Source organism: Battus philenor, unplaced genomic scaffold, assembly GCF_028537555.1.
Source record: "Battus philenor isolate CCGP_79_NKW_IND1 unplaced genomic scaffold, ilBatPhil1.0.hap1 SCAF_22, whole genome shotgun sequence".
Taxonomy (NCBI): Eukaryota; Metazoa; Arthropoda; class Insecta; order Lepidoptera; family Papilionidae; genus Battus; species Battus philenor.
This window is the reverse complement of record NW_027181685.1, coordinates 952944-974823: the sequence shown is the minus strand read 5'-3', so window position 1 is coordinate 974823 and position 21880 is coordinate 952944. Positions and strand designations below refer to the sequence as shown.

At 36.1% G+C, this 21880-nt stretch overlaps 1 protein-coding gene across 1 annotated transcript in view; it reads right to left on the bottom strand.

Moving 5' to 3' along the window:
• The window catches only part of LOC137923757 (dynein axonemal heavy chain 1-like), a 95418-nt gene that overhangs the window by 7128 nt on the left and 66410 nt on the right, over positions 1–21880 (bottom strand). Inside the window, exons 63-81 of the mRNA XM_068767024.1 lie at positions 21227–21330; positions 19851–19927; positions 18664–18731; positions 18008–18137; positions 17290–17433; positions 16101–16267; positions 15157–15382; positions 14425–14620; positions 12175–12368; positions 9908–10062; positions 8674–8773; positions 7826–7958; positions 7143–7276; positions 6328–6469; positions 4840–4964; positions 4454–4618; positions 3408–3560; positions 1480–1615; positions 25–160 (exon numbers count right to left, since the gene is read on the bottom strand). Coding sequence (XP_068623125.1) covers positions 25–160; positions 1480–1615; positions 3408–3560; positions 4454–4618; positions 4840–4964; positions 6328–6469; positions 7143–7276; positions 7826–7958; positions 8674–8773; positions 9908–10062; positions 12175–12368; positions 14425–14620; positions 15157–15382; positions 16101–16267; positions 17290–17433; positions 18008–18137; positions 18664–18731; positions 19851–19927; positions 21227–21330 — 2685 coding nt within the window. The remainder of the gene's footprint in view (positions 1–24; positions 161–1479; positions 1616–3407; positions 3561–4453; positions 4619–4839; positions 4965–6327; positions 6470–7142; positions 7277–7825; positions 7959–8673; positions 8774–9907; positions 10063–12174; positions 12369–14424; positions 14621–15156; positions 15383–16100; positions 16268–17289; positions 17434–18007; positions 18138–18663; positions 18732–19850; positions 19928–21226; positions 21331–21880) is intronic.

The window sequence follows — 21880 nt, the reverse complement described above, 5'->3', positions numbered from 1 at the left end:
AATAATAGAATTGAGCTAGCTTACTTTTCCGAAATATATTTCAAGTCGAGCAGTTGTGGTACAACCTCCAAAATATCCTTAGCAGCCTTTTCAGTTTTCTCCTCAGCAGACATGCCTTCGCCTGTACTAACCTCTTTTGGCTGAAGGCCTCTTAATGTATCTGTATTAAATAATAAAACGTCGTTATTAAAATTCGATCTGTGCTGAGAAATAGAATTTGAAATTAGATCTGCAGAAGAACCAAGGGTATTCAAGTAACTGGAATATCTCATCGTCTAATTTCATTACAGATTTTCAATTTTGAGTATTTTAAAGCACACAATCTTGAAACATTTTCTAATTAAGACCTCATTTGGTGTCTAAAATCGTATGCCAGATGTTTTCTCTTACTTACGATCACTTATCTGATTACTTTTATATGGTATGATCTTTCTACAATGTACACTCTCTCTTTTAATGTTGTGTCACAATCATATATACGATAATTTTTAATGTACTTTTAACTCGTATGTACTGCTGGTGAATATATAAATAATTAAATAGTTACAGTAGGTGGGGCATATCACTCGTGCAACTGACGACGAACCGTTAGACGCGGTGTGAGTAGGTCTCCATTAGGATTGACAACATAGTGTAGGTTGCATTTCATTGAGGCTGTAGGAGTATATTTGAGGGCGGGCGGTATGCCTAGCAGTGGAATTTTGTCGGGTGATATAATGATAATAACTTTACAATCAATCTAGCCTATATAATTATGTCTTCTTTTCAGCTGATTGGCTTATACTTTAAGCAACGAGAATTCCAAACGAGTATCAAACTTAGAAGAAACAAACTCAATGTTTCTCTATGATTAAAATAGTAACACTTTTGTAGATAACTGTACAACACAGTATTGCAATACACAATCATGTAATATCACTAAATTATCTTATTATAAATTGACTTACTTCTTCCTACGAATACTAACAAAATCCTATAATAATAGTTAAAAGGATAAAAAGGATCATAACGATAAAGTGGATAAAAAGGATGAAAGTGATAAAAAGGATAAAAGGGATAAATTGGTAAAAGGAATAATAGGGATAAAAAGATAAAAAGGATAAAGCGGATAAAAAGGATAAAGTGGATAAAAAAGATACAAAGAATAAGAAGGATAAAAGGGGTAAAAAGGTCAAAAAAGATAAAGCTTAGGAATGAATTACTCCATTATCGATAGGACATTGTTAATATGACTTCAAAATATAAGTCCTAGTTTATTATGGTTTCTTTTTATATCAGAATGCGTTTGGTGCTCACGCAGTTTCAAGTTAAAGAACTTCATTGTAAGGAGAAGTTGAATCTAATTCTAGTTTTAGTTCAATTGGACTCTTACTTTTCTCGTGATATACTCACCTAACAACATGTATAAATGAATCATTGATCACCAAAAAAAACTTGTAGTGTAATTAAAACTAAAAAAGTTTGAATCGAAGCAGTTACTCAGGTTGTAGTTGGTCTCCGAGACCGCGTAGCTAATGTTTGCGTTGCTGTGGAGACCGAACAGAGCAGGATCGTCATTGAGAGGTAGCGTACGAATGTATTTCGTGTAGTCTTCGATACTCGCCGACGAGGGTTGCTGGTGAAGAATAAAGAAAATAAGATTTGAGGAATACTTGGACAATCCTCAGAAAAGATCATCCAGTTTGATAATATCATTACGTTTTATTGGCGGTAACTTAAACAGTCCTCCCAAGAAATCATACAGGTCACCACGATGTGGGAGATATAGCAGCTTAGAAAATCATTTCAAGAAAACATATAGTTTACCACGATATCGGAGAGATGGCAGCTTAAATCATTCCAAGAGAATAAATAGATTTCCATGATGTCGGTTAGATGACAATTTAGAAAAACATTTCAAGAGAACGAAGAGGTTACCATGATATCGGGTAGATGGCAGCTTAGAAAATCATTTCAAGAAAACATATAGTTTACCATGATGTCGGATAGATAGCAGCATGGATCATTCCATGAGAACATATAGGTTACCATGATGTCGGATAGATGGCAGCTTAGAAAATCATTTCAAGAAAACATATAGTTTACCATGATGTCGGATAGATAGCAGCATGGATCATTCCATGAGAACATATAGGTTACCATGATGTCGGATAGATGGCAGCTTAGAAAATCCTTCTAAGAGACCATCCAGGTTGATATTATCACTATATCAGATTAAAGGTAACTTAGACAGTCACCTCAGAAGACTGCTCAAGAAGATACCACCACATCGTATTGAAGGTAACTTGGACATTTTTCCAAGAATCTTGGTAGATAATATCAGGTTCGTATTGTCAGTTCAACAATTCTCCCAATAGACCAACCAAATAGACAATCACAAAGGCTAAATAGTAAGTTTAACAGTTAAGACTGAACCTATTTCTGTTTTTTTATATATATTTCCTGTTTTTAGGGACCTATCGTTCATGTCTACACGTGAGCTAGGAACTTTGTTTAAATGCATAACATTTTTGATTTTCATTTTATTTTCTTATTTCATGCTCAATATTTTATTTCGTTCATCATCTTTCACTCCTCACAATATCTGTCACTCTTTACATTCATTTTGTTCAGACTTCCTCTTATATCCTTCTCCTCCAGTCCCAAGATATCACAGATCTGCTTTAACTATCACTGACTCAGTACAAATTTTATCTCAGTGTTTTATTTATGAATCACAATATTGAGATCTTTTCCGACCCTACTATACGTAACAAAGTCTTAATCTATCGCTGTTGACTTTATATCTGCATTTCTCTCTCATTAAAAAAGTTCAGTGATGTCCTTTTGCTTTTTGCATCAAAGTTCTTCTTTCAATTGGTTATATTCATCACCAAATCCTCTTTTAGCTCATAGTTGGACTATGCGAAGGGTAACACTGCTGTAACTACAACGTATGAAGCTACATATGTTAATAATGAAAAAAATTTTTTTTAAATACATTCCTGTCCAAACAAAAAATAGAAGAAAGGAAAGGCCTTTAAAAAAGGGAACCGTTTAAAAATAAAAAAATAGTTAAGACATGTCGCACGACAGCACACTAAACAAAAAGAAGGTTAATAGTCTTGTTGATAGATGACGTAATTCGAGTAACGGATAAAATGCACCCAGTTGAGAAACGCCACAAGTAGTCACGATATGCGATTTTGGAAACCCTTCGTGATATTATTCCCGCAAGCACATAAATATGATTTTTTCAATACTATCATTTCTTAAAAGCATTTGATCTAGAACAGATGGATTGTTTACTTCCCACAAAATTATTTCAGAACAGAAAACCTCACTACACCTGACACTTTCTTCTCCCAAACTACTGTTCACTCCATCAGCAAAACCTCGATGAGCAGTATTATAATTTTTATGCTCACCTGCTTATAAGCGCCGCTCTCATCAAAGAAGAATTTCTCGCTGAGAACGGAGGTGTTATAATAATCCGCGAGGAGAAACAGGAGACAGCGTCGATCCCAATCGTCTGTCACTCGACCGCCGTAGTTGATATGTCCAGCGGTGTAAGTCAGCATCTGGTATACGGAACCATACTTCAATAAATTTCAACACCCAATGACAAGTTTACTAAAGCACAAGACAAGCTATATAAGATCCTCAATGCAGAAATTTGAACGGTAACAGAAAAACAAGGCTGTTTGATAGAAATATGGTGCAGGTGTGAAACTGAACATCAAACAAAGCCTCTTGACAATAGTTCAAGCTGATTAAAAGAAATTACGTCAATTTTCGAAACTAATAGTGTTCAAACTAGAGTTAATGGTTCAAGATCAAAAAGTTGCCTAGATGTTCGATGGAAGTTGAGTTTATGTACAAAATCGGTGCATAGAAAGTTTCTCGAAAAAGGAATGGCGGAGTAGATTGGTTTATTTATATTTAATGGAATCAAGCGTTATTTTGCGGAAGTCCATCCTAAGTAAGAAAAGGACCAATATTTAGCCCCTACCGCACATGCAGTGGTAGTCGTGCAACAAAGTACACCGCCCGTTGATAAATGCATTTATTATGCATAATTAATACCACTGCATGTGCGGAAGTGGTTAAATATTAGTCCTTTTCTTACTTGGTTTATTTTTATTATTACTAGTAAAACCACTGTTGGACATTAGGTCTATGTCATCATAGATTTCCAAAGAACGGTTGGTAAGCCACCCCGCATCCAGGATCTTCCAGGGATCTCAATAAGGTCGACTGTCCAACATCGAAAACGTCCTCAGATATGCTTGTTGGTCCATTGCCGCTATCTGCTATTCACACCATACTAATACACACCACCATAACAAGTGGGTTCCTAGGTTCATTTACTCATTGAACCTGCGAAACCTTCTGAAGATAAACTTACGCATGTACTTCATCATTCATAGATGTTAATATAACAATAACATAGAAAAAAACAAAATTAACGAACTCGTAGTGGAACTTCTGTGTATTCAGTGAGGAACATGTGCAGCTGTGAGATGCAAATACGCAGATCTCCATCGGTGAACTCATAGGGTATGTTGAAACCCAACGGGCCGAACTTCCTTCGCTCCAGCACCACGCCGTGGAACAAGCACAATGAGAACAGCAACCACTGTGGAAGATATAGGGCTTCAATCTTCAAGAATTTTACAGTTTACATTGGCGTCAACAGATGGCGCTGATAGTCTTTTGCCTTGCGCTATTAATTGAACGCAGATTAAAATTCTGACTTAAATTCTAAGGTACAGTAAAAAAGTAAAACAGATATTATATCTCTTTTTTATCTAGATTTTCTAAATGTCTTTCTTTCAGTTTTTAAAGTAAAGTATATACCTTAAAATTGGAAACTTTACTGTCTCCGGAATTGATATACTCCATAAAATCTGGAACTTGATTCATATATGCCTTCAGTAAGTTCGCTTTGATGCCTCGAGGCGGTTCCACTGTCATTTTGTATCCTGAAATCGTAATAACAACATGAATCACGCCTCTGCTATTTGCAAAGAATGTTAACACGAGACGTATTCATTTCCTTTATTCCGTACTAGATGGCGCTAGATGTATTTTACATCGCACTATTTGTACACTGGCAGTGATAAAAGTCACAGACTGATATTTATTCGTATCGAAATTGTTAACTATAGCTTCAACCAGTTACAAAAACATCGCACGCGATGCTTTCAAACGCCGTGCTGTCCAGAACCCAAGACAAGCTACGTAAATTTAAAAAATCATATTCGTAGCGACTCGAAAACCAACCGGTCTCTTTGGAAACAAGGTCGGTTCGTACAAAACAGGGACACCAACACACGTTCATACGAAAGAAGCGTTGCTTTCCGAAACGGTAGTAATGTTAGACAGGCAATAGAAACGGGGCGCCTTTGAGTCTGAATGCCCGCTTGGTATGGATATAGACAAAGCTAAGATCCCCTCTTGGGAGATTTTATGCCAGGTCACTCCATAGAGCGTCCGTCTAAGTAATCTAAGAAGTCGACAGCCTCTCAATCCGGTAGCCTTTTGAGTTTCTTTACAAATAAAATTGCTTTAGACTAAGTACCATTGCGTTCTGCCTCCATGAACCTGTGGGAACTGCAAACCTTCCTAAGGACATCTAAGCTGTACATATGGTTCGGAAGGAAGAAGGCAAAGGTGACTGCCATTTGGGGCCAGGCCTAGTCACGCTTTATGGGATTGATTAATTTGAATATATACTTCTGATACAAAATATACCACTGTCATAGACACTAGTTCATTTTTATTTATTTATTCCCGTTTCTCCTGGTTTGCGGCAAGGATGTTACAATGCGAGTGTAAATGATTTTTTCATTTTTAATTCTTATTGCTCTTTCTTCTTTCTTTCCTCACAAATTCTTGCCCTCTTTTCCTCATATCTTTCAAACTTTCATTCTTTAAAGTCTGAACTTCTTTCTCAAGTCGCTTTCCTTTCCTCGTCTACATTCCTACTTAAATTAGTTCTTATTTCACAGCATGTATTTACTTGTTTTCTTTATTTAAAATTTCTACTTATCCGTCCCATTATTTTAATCCTTACTTTTATTTCTAGCAATGGTCTCCTGCACCACATTTCAGCAGAACCTTAAAAATATTGGACGAGATTTGTCGTCACCCATGAGAGAGGTGACACTTTCTCGTATTTCTAGTTCGGGTAATCTCCTCACTCACCCTTCAACCCTCGGTTTTTTCTACCCAAGGTAGCTATGGAAAAACAAAGGGCAATCAAAAAAGAATAGGCTACTACTTCCTGTGGAAAAAACACTCGTTTATTCTTTTTTCGATTATAATCTTCTTCAGAACTTTTACCATTTTGTAGCAATGCGACGGGGAAGAATGGAGATGGAGTTGAAGTGAGCCACAGACGAAAATCTTTGTGCACGGTTTCCGGTGATATATTTTCCACGTTCACCTCCAGCACCGGCATCCACGATGGAGATAAATGACAATTCTAGAAACAAAAGGTGATACCAGTTTCGAGTAATTTTTAATGATTTTATTTATTTTATCAACAACTGCAAAGAGTCCTTGAGATAGTCACGCACTCTTTATAAAACTTTATTTGTAAAGAGCACCTGTTGAGTTTTTCGCCGGCTCTTCTCAGCAGAACTGCTTTCCGAGCCGATGGTAAGTTCTTTTAGGGACAACAATGCCGACATTTTATGTTTACTGACGATTCGAAAGTGTTTATAATAGCCTAGTCGAATAAATAATATTTTGATTTCGATTTATTTATACACGTGCTACACATAAATAAATATAAGAATTATATTTATTTATCTATTTATTCGTATCATTTTCATCTTTATATAATTATGATACACCTGTGAATGTCTAGTGATAAATGATAAAAGCGTTCAGTTTCATAGACAATAGTAGTATATATGTGTGTTAAAGTGTGTGGGTGAGTGATATGTATCAATATACATTATTCTTTATTTAAAAACATTCTAAAAGTTTAAATTCCAGACAATGTTATTAGAAATTAAAAAATATAGACAAAATACGTAAAAACAAACAAGCAAAAAATAATATTGCATTTTAACTAAAGTCGCACTAAGGTGAAACCCACGGCAAAATGTATCATCTTATATATATCGTCAATAAAATATCAATAACAATACCTGGAAAAACACCCAGCTGCCAAACTCGCAGCCATTTCTCATCATGTTCTCGGCGATCGGGCCCTGACCTTGGCCTAGAGAAATACTCTCAAATCGCTTGCCCATCTTCATTTTGTCAGCAAATTTCAGAAGATCTGCACAATTGTATTTAGTTAAAAATAACATTTAAACTATTACTTCTCGTTGACAATTATTTTCTTCTTGATAAAGGTTTATTTAACAAAATATTATAACGGTACATACTAATCTGGTCTATATGCATAAGAGGGAAAGAAAAATAAAGTAACCATTACAAATGAAGATAAGCTTATTATATCTTTCACAAGGCATATTGTAACGATAACCAAAATATCTGTAAATATCTGCTAAGTGGAAATGAGTAGAAACATTGCTTGCAGCGACATCGCTTCTCTTTTGGAAGGCAAGGAGAGATGCCACACTTTTTTCTTTGCGATTTTGTAAAGGGGTGGCTGGTGACGTAATTAGGCGAAACAAAACCGTGTAACATGAAGTGTGGCGAGAGATGGGAGGTGTTGCGTAAATGTAATGTAGGTGATGGGTGTATATTTAATGAACGCTAAATGATAGAAAATATGAAGGATGAAAGAGAGAATAAAGAAAGGAATTGTAAAGCATGAGAGAGGAAAGGTAAAAAGCGAAGAAAATCATGATATAGAACATACCAGCGGCAGGATCAGTTCCCGTGGACAAAACGAATATGATAGGTGCTAGAGGATCGGATTCCGCGTACAAAGCTGCCAGGTCTGCAGGTTGGGGCTCCACAAACCTCGCGCCCAAACCCATCACCACGTAATCCTGGTTTATATCACCATAAATTAAAACACAATTAAACCTTTTCGCTTAATAATCTATACATTCACCCCTTTACACTTTTACACATTGTGATTTAAATTTTATCCATATAAATCTAGGTTTACATATAATTTAAGTCGCATTTAATTTAAGAAAAAAAATCGAAACTTTAACTGTGATATCTTATAAAGGTCCCTATGGTGAAAGAAAAAGACGTTTTAAGTGGCTTTATAAAAAAAATCTTTCACAATTTACACCAATAAACCTGTATATATAATTCAACAAATACTTAAGAAAGAGGGAAACATTGTAAGAATTTTGCATAGTCTTATAAAAATAATTGTTACAATTTAAAGATTCTTATCGTCGTGTACGAAGTTTCTACACTTGATAATAGATGGCGTTCAGAGTACTTCGAAAGACGCCGATAGATGGAGCTAATGGTATATCGCTGCGTCTAGTTTGATTCTGGCAAATGTCACAAGAGCGCTACGGTAGTTTCACTTCGCAATTGCACAAGAAAAAAATGAACACGACATGTATTTCATCACCACTATAGGTCACTGTTAGATTTTAGTGAAACTAAAGCCTTATCTTAATTGATATTACATCAATTAAGATAAGGCTTTAGTTTCACTAATATTTTAAATTGTTATTAGGCATACGAAAACGTTTATTTAGTTGCGGATAAATTCAAAGTTAAATGTTCGTGCAATACCTGAAGCCCGGGAATGACTTTGTCAGGACGGAAGCATTTCAACACAAGCAGCTTCTGAAAAGCGTCCAATTGGGTATCCAATGGTTTTGGGAACGCCATTCTAAAATAAAAAAAATCCGTCTTTTCAAATTCGAATTTAAAAATTCTTAAAGCAACATACGGTAGATCAGTGATTCCTAAAGTGGTCTTTATCGACCCCTAGGGGTCTATAACAACCTACAAGGGGTCTATCTCAGCGAAAAAAATTTGGGGGTCCATGAAATAAAATGAATGTCCACGATAGTGGATCTCAGCACATACACTGATACTACCTATTTACTGACATCATACTATCTTATAATATCAAAACATTTACATTATTTAAAAGTACCTATGAAGTAAAAAAATTATTGTATATGTTTATAAAATTGTGTAAGTTGTAGGATGTTGGTATATTCGCTTTGTGGTCGCAATACATTTTAAACTTGTAAAAACCTGTGAGTCGCAGTCTCAGAGCTTCGCTACTTTGCACTGACTAGGAAATCAATATCAGGTAAATAGGGGGTCTACCCAACACAGAAAAACATGGCAAGGGGTCTACGACACAAAAAAGTTTGGGAAACTCTGCGATAGATTATAGTCAACCATTTGTTTAGAAGAACCGTATCAGATCAGAGAAGTATAGGCAAAAGAAACTTAGTTTGACTACGTATTTTTATCAATAATAAGTAGGTGTGATATCTTATATGAAATCATTCAATATAGCAATTGTTATCACAAATGAGGAGATTCATAGAAGAACCAAGATCACAGATATAGCTCGAAGAATTGCTTGTCCGAAGTTGCAGTTGGCGGAGCACATCGCTCGTGCAATCCATGGCCGTTAGAACCAAAAGGTGACGACCAGAAGCTGGTAGACGCGGCGTGGGTAGACTCCTCACTGGTTGAACCGATGACATAGCTAAAGTACCAGGAAGTCGCTGGATATGGCCAGCGCAGGATCAGACATCCTGGTGATCTTTGAAAGAGAACGCCAGGATGTCTGATCCTGAGACTACGAGAATGCAAAGGCCACAGGCGTTGTTGAATCTTTTTTTTTAATCTAGTTTAGGAACTTTTTTTTAATCTTTCTGAAACATTTACTGAGATGGATTCATATTGTCCATGTCATTTCCTGAGAAAATCGGTAATGTTTATGTGGTAATACATTTTCATACACACACTGAGAGTGAGAGTGATATATTCGTATACGTACTTATGAGGATTCCACGCCTCGTAGTAAGAACGGAAGAATTTGATGTAGGTCGTGAACTCTTTGACAAACGTCTTCATGCTGGGAATCGAGCCGAGCTGCTGCATATCCAGCCACATCCTCTCCGAGATCCATTTCGGCTCCGGGTTCTCCATTTCCTGAAGATACAGATAACGTATTTTAATATCATATTAAATTTTCGTTAACAAATCAGTATGCGTAGTTTTTGCAGTAAAACCTTCACGGATGCAAACTTTTTAAAACAGCATTTATTCTTTAGATAATATAAATGTTGTAGGAGCTACATTACGTGATCATACGCTGCGCATCGAAAAGGGGAATTCCACCGAAATATAATTCTTTATATACATCGGTCGTAAGAGGGCGCTCTACAATATTTCTCGACCTATGATCGGCTGATGATTTTTATTGGATAAAAAGGTTTTTACAGTTTTAAATCGGTATATATATGACTAAGCTAGATGAGTATACACACTTCTACTTGAGATTTTCTGTTGTTATTATCTCCAAGACCTGCCGACCCTAGAATGAATCCAACGGTGTTTTTTATAAAAATACTTAATGGTTCTTTTTCTTCTTGAAGTGCCTCTCCAACAAGTGGAGGTTGGCTACCAGCTTCCTGCTCTCTTCCCTATTTTTGGTTCTGCGTAATAGCTCAGCAGCGCTGGCGATTCCGGTCCACTCTCTAATGTTACGAAGCTACGACTTCTTTCTCCTACCAACCTTCCTTTTACCAGCGACCTTTCCCATCATGATAAGTTGAAGGAGATTGTATCGTTGTTGACTTAATGGTTAGAACTGGTTAATACACAGACCAGGCCTAAATAAAACTAAAATATATAATCATATCTAATTAATTTTAGTAATATATATCATTAAATAAACTTAGTCATCATATGTTTATCAATGATTATAAAGTGCTTTATTTGTTTATATTCAGCATATATCTCTACCCTAAAACGATATACACCCTGAACTACCCTCATTTACAGTTTTTTCTTTCTTAATTTTCTACTCACTATGTCAAATTACTTAATTCCATCTCTTATTATTGTTTTATGTGGATTTTAATTTTAACGTCACAATTACGTATGCGCGCCATCTATTGGTTTAACAGATTGCATTTAGCATGATGGTATAGCTTGTTTGTTTTTTCTGTTTCATTTATCTAGTTAATTTACTTCTAAGTGATTTAAGCGACCTACCGCCACCTTGACTATATCGTCGATCCACTTAGTGGGGGATTTACCCACGCCGCATGTAATGGCACGTGATCACTACTTGAGAACTTTGCTTGTTATGCGATATGCTCTACCAACTGCCACTTTAAACGCGCAATTCAGAGATACGTCGGTGACCTTGTTTCTTATATTTATTTATTTACTTTATTGGAGATAAACAGTAACAAAAGGCAGTAAGAAAGTACAAACTTAGAAGCTTAGAAATATAAAATTATTTACAGTTGTTACCTATATCTCACTGAGAACATATAATGATTTATAGTCAAACAATGAAAAAACAAATAAACACATTACTAAACTGGGATCAAAGACTATGGTTTATATATTTATATTATGGTTTAACACGTTCACTGCGGCTTGAGGTCGATTCAGCCTCATGGTAAACTTTGCACTGGTGCGGCGCGTAAAACTCGTGTTTTCTCTCTAGTGCGGCGGCTGTTTACACTCAACCGTATGAGGTATGACAAAGAAAAATATAGCTTTCTTTATGTCTGCGAAGCATTGACTCAATATTGTAAAAAAATATTGATGAACATGAGGCAGAAAAGGCCTCAACCGCACTACTAGGAAGTTCAGCTTAAGGCTGATTCGACCTCAGCCGCACCAGCTGAAAGTTTTTCAAAATTGGGCCCGCAGTGAACGTGTTAAATTGTATTGTATGTACTCAATAATTCCGAACGAAATTGTTTTTTAAAAGATACGAAAGAGCACGAGAATATATCAATATCACTAACATACGAATTGTGGAGGTCACACATTCTTGCAGATCTCATATCTGATTGTATGACGAAGCAAAACTACGAACATAGCTCTAACCGTAAGCGACCACGATATTTACTCTTAAATTTGTTCTACTAATTAATGCCAGTTATCAAAGGTATCTTTAATATGAATACAACTTTTATAGAAGATGGCTTTATTTGAGTTTATTAAATAAATCTTTATATATATATATATATATATATATATATATATATATATATATATATATATATATATAAAGCATACCTCCTCGATCTTGGCTCCATTCAGTAGAAAATTGTATTCGTTCATTTTAATGACTCCCTTATCTAGGTTGATCCTCGCGCAGAGCAGGAACGCGAAGAGCAACTTATGCCGCTCGAACAGACTTCGGCACACGTTCTGATACAATAAGAACGTGAAATGTTCTATAATTATACCGACCCGCTCTATTATGTCCTCTGTCAACAAAAATGGAACGTACATCAACATTATCATCTATTCAATCATCAACAGGATCATCAATATCTCTAAACATAACAAAAATGGAACGTATATCATCATCACTATAATCTATTCAATCATCAACAGGATCATCAATATCTCTAAACATAACAAAAATAGAACTTATATCATCATCACTATAATCTATTCAATCATCAACAGGATCATCAATATCTCTAAACATAACAAAAATAGAACGTATATCGTCATCATTATAATCTATTCAATCATCAACAGGAGCACCAATATCTCTAAACATAACAAAAATGGAACGTATATCATCATCACTATAATCTATTCAATCATCAACAGGATCATCCATATCTCTAAACATAACAAAAATAGAACGTATATCATCATCACTATAATCTATTCTATCATCAACAGGATCATCAATATCTCTAAACATAACAAAAATAGAACGTATTTCATCATCACTATAATCTATTCAATCATCAACAGGATCATCAATATCTCTAAACATGACAAAAATAAAACGTATATCATCATCACTATAATCTATTCAATCTTCAACAGGAGCACTAATATCTCTAAACATAACAAAAATAGAACGTATATCATCATCACTATAATCTATTCAATCATCAACGGGATCATCAATATCTCTAAACATAACAAAAGTAGAACGTACATCATCATCACTATAATCTATTCAATCATCAACAGGATCATCAATATCTCTAAACATAACAAAAATAGAACGTATATCATCATCACTATAATCTATTCAATCATCAACGGGATCATCAATATCTCTAAACATAACAAAAATAGAACGTATATCATTATCACTATAATCTATTCAATCATCAACAGGATCATAAATATCTCTAAACATAACAAAAATAGAACGTATATCATCATCACTATAATCTATTCAATCATCGACAGGATCATCAATATCTCTAAACATAACAAAAATAGAACGTATATCGTCATCATTATAATCTATTCAATCATCAACAGGAGCACCAATATCTCTAAACATAACAAAAATGGAACGTATATCATCATCACTATAATCTATTCAATCATCAACAGGATCATCCATATCTCTAAACATAACAAAAATAGAACGTATATCATCATCACTATAATCTATTCTATCATCAACAGGATCATCAATATCTCCAAACATAACAAAAATAGAACGTATATCATCATCACTATAATCTATTCAATCATCAACAGGATCATCAATATCTCTAAACATGACATCCATTGCTAGACATGGGCCTCCTTCTAGATTTACAATAGGACTGGTTGGAAGCGGTCCGTATCCAATTTCTTCCTTGATGAGATAACAACTCCTGAATCTAAGCCTAAGGGGTAAAAAAGATTGTAAAAAATCAGTCCAGGAGGAAATGGTGAGGGAAAAAAGGTGATGAACAAAAAGTAAAGGAAACGGACAAGAGAAGAGTGAGAATAAAAAAATAAAAAATAAAAAAAGAATAAAAAGTTGTGTAATTTACATTGTTTGCCGCATGCGCAATTATCAGCGTGCTGTCGGACAGTGCACTTTGTTGCACGACTACCACTGCATGTGCGGAAGTGGTTAAATATTGGTCCTTTTCTTACTTAGAATAGACTTCCGCAACATAACGCCTGATTCCATTAAATATTTCAAGTTTTACCGTTCATTTATCGCCTCACATCCTTCACCTCGTTCCTTACTATCACAGCTTTTATTATCATATTATTTTTGCTTTATCTTATCTTTTATTTTACAACGTATATTTTACGTGTATTTGCTGTCTCGTATTATTTTTACATCTTCCTTAAATAACAGACAAGGTACAACAGATTGAAAAATGATAGGAAAAGGTCGTCTTATCACCTTTTGGGCGAATTTCCTGCGTTACGTTGATCTTTACTCTAGATCTTTGATTGCAATCTATATAGACTCTATAGATTTGTTTGTATCTTCAACTTTTAATCCTTGGTAAACCTGTAATTTGGAGAAATAGACCTTTAACAATTGGTATCTCGTACCTGTTTTTTCAGTCTCGGCCATGCTCCGTATGAACAGCTTGACGAACCACTCCAGCGAGTACTGGTACATCGGATCCACGTTGGCCATACCGGACAGGCAGAAGAACAAAATCTGACCCCTGTTCGCTACAGGCACATAGTCCAATCGCGCCTCATCAATTTCCTTTGATGTACGTTCTATGTCTTCCACTTTAACCTGGAGAAGAATTTATTTCATAATCAACAACAACAAAAACTTGACTTATGGAATAACTTTCCAGTATTTTATTCCACATTTTTCTTCTTTCATCCGTCACGTAATCTCGCATTCTTTATTCTTCCTTCCTTCATAATATCTTTCACTTCACTTTTATTTTGATTCTGTTCATACATCGCTTTCTATCCGCCGCTTCATTCTTTTATCGCCACATTTATTTTTATTTTTGTCATTACATTTATTTGTCTCAGCTGTTAAAACTTGTTTTCTCATTATTATATCACAGCTATTTCTCACTGTTACCAGACCTTAGGTTTTGCTCACATTTATGACTTCCTTTGTAACATCCTCGGAGTATTGTAAGAATATGTGACGGCTTCTTGCATCCTCTATCAGGGAGGTGACGCTGCTGATAGAACTGACTGAGTTTCAACAACCTCAAAGTAGTCTGTCTACTTTGGCAGATGCGCCGCCACAGACAGATAGAGAAGAGATAATACAAGAAGTAGAAGAAGAAAAGAGAAAGAACTACTCACAATAATCTCAGCGCTCTTGATTTTTATTGCCTCGAGGGTCAAAATGAGTGGAAGGTCGTCGACCGGTGAACCCTCACTGTTGGAAAGGCCATAAAGAATGTCAGACTGCATATCAGCCAACTGCACGGCCATTTGTGCCCGAGTGACGATCAGTTGACCACGAAGCTCTTCTAGATCTGGACGCTCCTGTGCCACCACTATGGACAATAGCTGTTCGGCTAAGCCACTGGTAAAAAATAAAAGGTTTTTGAAGAAACAGTTTATGATATTTTTTAAAGATAAATAAATACATAACCCATTCATCTCCTCAAAGCTTTCTTCTTTCTTTCATGAATAAAGTAATGATAATATATTCTTACTGCATAAGTTCTTTGTTTGTCTGTAGATTAATGTTAATTATTGTTTACTAACTATTTCAGTAGGCTTTGTACTACCAAAAGAAATTGACCGGTCGCATTTTAATATAAAAAATAATTAAACCACGGTCCCTCGGCAAAAATGCTTTTATCGCCTAATGCCCATGGTTATTGCACGCGCGCGCTAGTAGTGATCACTTCTACATCATGAAAAAGAGAAATGATGGGAGAGCCTTATTTAAGGGAAACTACAATCAATGTCTATTTCTTTTGATAGTCCACTAAATATTAAAGAGAAAGGCCCCTCTGTGGGATACGACCAGAGACGCAATATCCTTGTATAAATGTCGGGAAGCCCTTCTTATTGATGTCCAATGGAAAAAAGGATCATGACTTTTTTTTTTGTATGCACTTTTACAAATGTTGTAAGTGCAAATCCTTTCCAAGCGTATGATCAGTTAAAACCATTTATTTATTTTCTTTACACAACAAAATACCTTGTAATGTTATGTAAATTCGTATTTTGTAATACTGCGATATTTCTTTAAACCAAAATACTTTCGTGAAACTTGAAACATGTCGACTAACCTGGGCACAAGCGCAAAGTTTACAATCTGCACTTTGACAGAGTTCTCCGGCGTGTACTTGGGGTTGGGTAGCTTGGTGGTGATATAGAAACGGAATCCGGCATTGAAAGGTATCAAAGAGTCACCAAGTTTTAGTACCAATTGCCCCGCTTGACGGAAGTATTGACGCTGAAGAGACACATAGAAGTTATGTAAACACTATCTTGTATTTAAGAAAGGGACTAATATATAGCTACTTCCGCTATGTAGCAGTAGTCGTGCAATAAGTGCACCGCCCGCCAGACCGCTCATAAACTGTGCCAAAAACTGAGTGACACTGGTCGTTTTAACATTACTCCTGAGGATGCTCTGTGGAGGAGTGAAACAAATGTTGAGTGAATTAACGGTGGTATTGTGCAATTCGCATTATTTGCCGCATGCGCATTTATCAGGGGGTTGGCGGGCGGTGCACTTATTGCACGATTTCTTCTATATTGCGGAAGTAGCTATATATTAGTCCCTTTCTTACTTAGTCTGGACTTCCGCAAAGTAACACTTAAATCTATTAGATACTATCTAGTATATATTTTCATCATTTAAATAATATCAATTAGATCCGGTAGAATAATCAATTGTGGTAATTTCTAAACAAAAAGTCAGACAGTATATAACTTTAAGATTCTTAAAATATAAACAAAATAAAACAGATCCAAAAAAATTATAGCCGAAACCTAGATGTATGGACAAGACCTTTAATAAAGAGAAAATGACGGAGTCCTTTCATTGTACGACCCTGGATGCAGGACGTTCCTATTGGAAATTTATGTGAACGGCTTATGTCCAACAGTGAACATGAACTGAAAAGACGATGATGGTATATTGGACTAGTTACATTTCATTAGGAAAACTGGCCTATACACCTTCTCCTTCAGTTTCCGAAAAGATGATAAAAACCTTTACTTGTGCTTTCCAAGTGTTTTATTTTCTTATTTTATCCTTCTTACTTATATTAAGTATCATCTACAATGCAATTTTGTTTGGTTTAGGGATTCATCATAATTATTTCAACCATAGAATGTCAACTTCTGAACTAAGCTCATCCTGTAAATTTCCAACAAGATCTAAGCTACCTCTAGCGTCTTTCAAAGACCTCAAAGTAGTGAATCCACCTTGTTTAGATACTATTATTATTAATAAGAGTTAGTGTTAACCTTTAAGACTGGATCTAAAGCCGGATCGAGCTCCTGTCCAATGTTCTCCAGAAGAATTGGCTTACCAAATCTCAAAGCAGACTCGAAATTTCTCAGCAAATCTCTATCGTTCGGTTTACATACGATAAGACCTTCTATTTTACCCTGCAAATTTTAAAACAATTCATCGTTGTCAGTTTATATTTAGCTACTACTATAAACAGAAAAATGGCCTTCCAATATGGGGTCAAACTTACCAGTAACATCAAGTGAGATTGATCTTTGCAGGTTAGAGAATGAGGAATTATTTATAACAAAAGCAAGAGAAGGGAAAACCTATGATATTTCTATTTGGAATGAAATTATTTATAAAATAGTCGCATCAGTGATCTTTGACGAAATATATCATTATTGTCCAGAAAAATAAACCAACTGAAGTAAATTATAATATTAGAGTGACTAAGATGTTGCTGTATCTAATAAACGGTACACAGTTACGGCCAGACTGTATGACAATAATTTTCTCCACTCTGAGATTTTATTGAACATCTTAGCGTAATATTTTGTATTACGTTGACTAATGGTTAGGAAAAGTTTCCCTTTATTATAAATAATATCTAATAAAATATCTAATTTTTAAGGCGTTGCTTCGATACTTCAAAAATTTCTTTGAAAGAGGGCTTGTTCTCTTACATCAGAGGTAATAATCATAAGATTACAGTTTACATTGAAAATATACCATAGCTCTGATCCACTTGTTGGCCTGCGTCTGAGGGTCGATGATGAGCGGCCACCGCCTCGAGTTGCTCATGAGGACCGCCGACTCAACAGACAGAGGATCCCTTGGCAAGCCGTACATTTGCCAGGTCCTGGACAAAGATACCGTAAATGAAATTCTGATCAGGCTTAAGATACTGACCTAATATTGAAAGTCTTCAACTAAAACAAAAGTGTCCAGTGCTGGAACAAGCAACTGCTATAGATTTACAATAGGAGTGATTAGAAGCAGATTACATCCAGGGCCTTAGCCGAACTTGTCCGGACAATGTAGTCTGTTCATCTAGTCGGTGGAGTTCTCATGCTACCAATCCAAAAAGACCATAATGTCCCAGAAGTACTTTACTTTTGTGGCTTCATGGTCTCCTTATGAATGGAATTATAATTTGAATATCTTCATCGTCATATCGTTAGCCGAAAAACGTGCACTCCTAGACATGGGCCTCCATCAGAGATTTCCAATAGGAGAAGAAGAAGAAGCGAGATGCTTACAGCGTCTCTCGACGACCTTAACAACTCTATCTTCTATCCAACTCGATGGACGTTCTACGCAGGACTTGCAGTCCCGTGATCTTCATGCCTTAAAGTGTATCTAGTTTGATTATCAATCCAGAATACCTGATCTGAACAGCATCACCCAGAACCGACAAAGGCGTAGCTCCTTCTGTATGCGGCACCTCCACAACCTGTATAAGCAAAATAAAATGAACATATTGCCGCTCCAGTGATCGTTACTGCTGTGGAACCAAAACATGGAAATAATGACAAATGATTTTTTAATCATTAATATAAGTGACCTCACGACACTTGTCTTTATTGGTAAGCTCGTGGTTGCTTAAACGAGAGAGTTATACTCGGGATTTGTCAAGAGATGGAATTAGGAACAGAACAGAACAGAAGTCCGTAGATGAAAGAGAGTAGCCATGGTAAGTTGAAGTGGCAGGTGGGTGCTAAAGCCTTAAGGTTCTGAAGTCAAGACTACGGACTGGCAGGCTCAGCATAGGACCTCCAGTAAAAAGATAGACAGATTATTTTTTCGGTCGTGCTGCAAACCTATTTTACATGCTTTCAAACAAACTGTCAAGATCAGGTTGTATTCTCTCGCTATAACTATTATTGTCGATGAAAATGAATTAAAATACATTTATATTATATTACGTATATACCGAGGTTTTAATTTTTTGCAGTTGACATTTGAGGTACTTAAACTGTCTTTTTGTTCAGATTTTTAATTGGGCATAGTATATACACCTGGCATAATATAAAGAGCAAGCTACATTGCGTCGTCGTCATCTGCGCATCGAACAGGGGAATCCCACGCCAGAGCGCTCTATATTAACGTGTGTGGTGGTGAAATGAAATAAACGGATGCAATTGAGAAAATCCTAATTTATTGTTCACACAACCACTATACAAAGGTAGGCGCGTCGGAGCGAGAGTTTATTGCGGCGCGCTTGCGTGTGCGCTGATGTGCGGCCGGACCGAGAGTGAGCGAGACGCGCGCGCCGAGCGACCGGGGATCCGGGCCGCTGGCTGACGTCACATCGTTGATGCGCTAGGGGGCGCATGTTGCCGCCGCGGACAGGACAGTCCGACGTAGTGGGACTGTCCGCCATACGTGTGGCGATAGATGGCGCTCTACAATATTTCTCGCCTTGTGATTGGCTGACGATTTATAGCGGTCGAATATTGTTTTAAGAATTCCTATAAATATGGACTATAAGCTTGGTCATTATACATATTTATAATTTTGTCTTGTTGTCTTTACCCCAATTCCTACTGGAAAGAATTCCACAATATCATACCTTCATATGTTCTATCCACTGACTCAGGAGTTCCTTTCGGAATTCTTCGGTGAAAGGTGTTATGTACCCTACGGCACCTGTATAAAAAAATACGTATTAACTTTCATTATTATTCACTGCTACTATCTTATAGCTAGACGGTATTACGATAGAATAAATAAATATACATTCAGAGTGATATCTTCATTTCTTACAGGTAAATTATCCAAAGTGCGAAATTCTAAACAGATTTCTAAGTTACCAATACAATTAACCATGCGATAAACACTGGTTTACAACATAGATGCTACGTAAAACCATAGATTACGCTTGTGATTTGTTTATACATTACAAATGCAAGCCTTACTTATTTTTTTTTTCGAAAAAAACCTTCAAAGAATTTAAGATGATAGTAAAAGTGGGTTGTACTTTGCGCTATCATCCGCCTGCCAAAAGCCTATATAATTGTCAGAGTCGATTGAGACAAAAGATAATAATAAAGCGACATACAAAATTGTACGAGAAATATCCTTGTGTTACATTTTTCACCTTATATTTATTTCGATCGCTCATATTTAGTATACGTCCAAGCTGCTTAAAGAAACACCTTCGCGACCTAATCTTACAGAGACTGTATAACTTCAAAGTTAGAAATCTCTCTCTCTCTCTTGCGCAGAGATACAATACTTAAGTAAGAAAAGGACCAATATTTAACCACTTCCGCACATGCAGTGGTAGTTTTGCAACAAAGTGCACCGCCCGCCAGCCCGCTGATAAATGCGTATGCGGCAAACAATGGGAACTACACAACTGCCACCGTTAAATCACTCAACACATGTTTTACCTCTCCACGGGGCATCTTCAGGAGTGTATGTTACACCGATTAGTGCCAAACACAAAGTCTCTGTGTCATCAAATATTGGCCCTTTTCTTACTTAGGATGGACTTCCGCAAGGTTACACCTGATTCCATTAAACAATACTTAAAATCCATAATACAGAATCAAACAATAAGATCCAAATTCTGTATATAAGTGTTAATAAGGGGTGTGTTTAAAAACTGTGTGGACATATGGAAACTGTACCATACATCGCAAACCTCCATCTAGAATCCTTTCGGGTGAACGATCGCGTCGATCACTTAAAGGAAGTTGCAGGATTGTATAACATATAATAAATAAAATCGGCAATTCTTTCTCACGAAAAGTAAACACGGATTTATTTTTAAATACACTCAACTATACTTCATTGACATAGAAAAATATAAATCATACATAACAGCCTATTTTTGGGTAACATAAACAATATGGTAATCATACCGAAGAAGTGGATTATAGATCTGGTAAATCTTTTTAAAAACACAATTATAACTACAAATAGTTTTTAATATACTCTTACAGGCACTAAGCAAAATGTCTCCAATCAAATTTATGTTGGCAATGCCCAAGTCTTTGATCGTCTGGATCCAACGAACACGTTCACTGGACAACCCATTTAGCAATCTGGAAAGATAATGTTTAAATATACTTTTACAAATCGATCAGAATGCAAGTGGAACAATAACTGAGAATATACTAACTACATACGCGGTTGAAAACAAAAATAAATTTGTCAGGAGATGTTACACCGACCAGTGTAAGATGCCTCGTGGAGGGGTGAAACACGTGTAGAGTGAACGGTGGTAGTTGTGTTTCGCATTATTTACCGCACGTGTATTTATCAGCGGGCTGGTGGACGGTGTACTTCATTGCACGACTACTGCTGCATAGCAGAAGTAGTTACATATTAGTCCTTTTCTTACAAAAGTTAAAAGTAACTATGTATTTATTTTATCTCTGTCAAATGAGGTAGTGAACAATTTTGTACAGTTAAGACTTTATCTAGTTCGTAAATGTTTTAAACGTTACTGATAGATGCTGTGTGCATGGGTGCTATTGCGCCTCTGGCCGTATTCCACGGAGATGCTTTATACATAGATATTTAGTGAGACACGCTTACATACATAGCAGAAGTAGCTATATATTAGTCCTTTTCTTACTAAGGATGGACTTC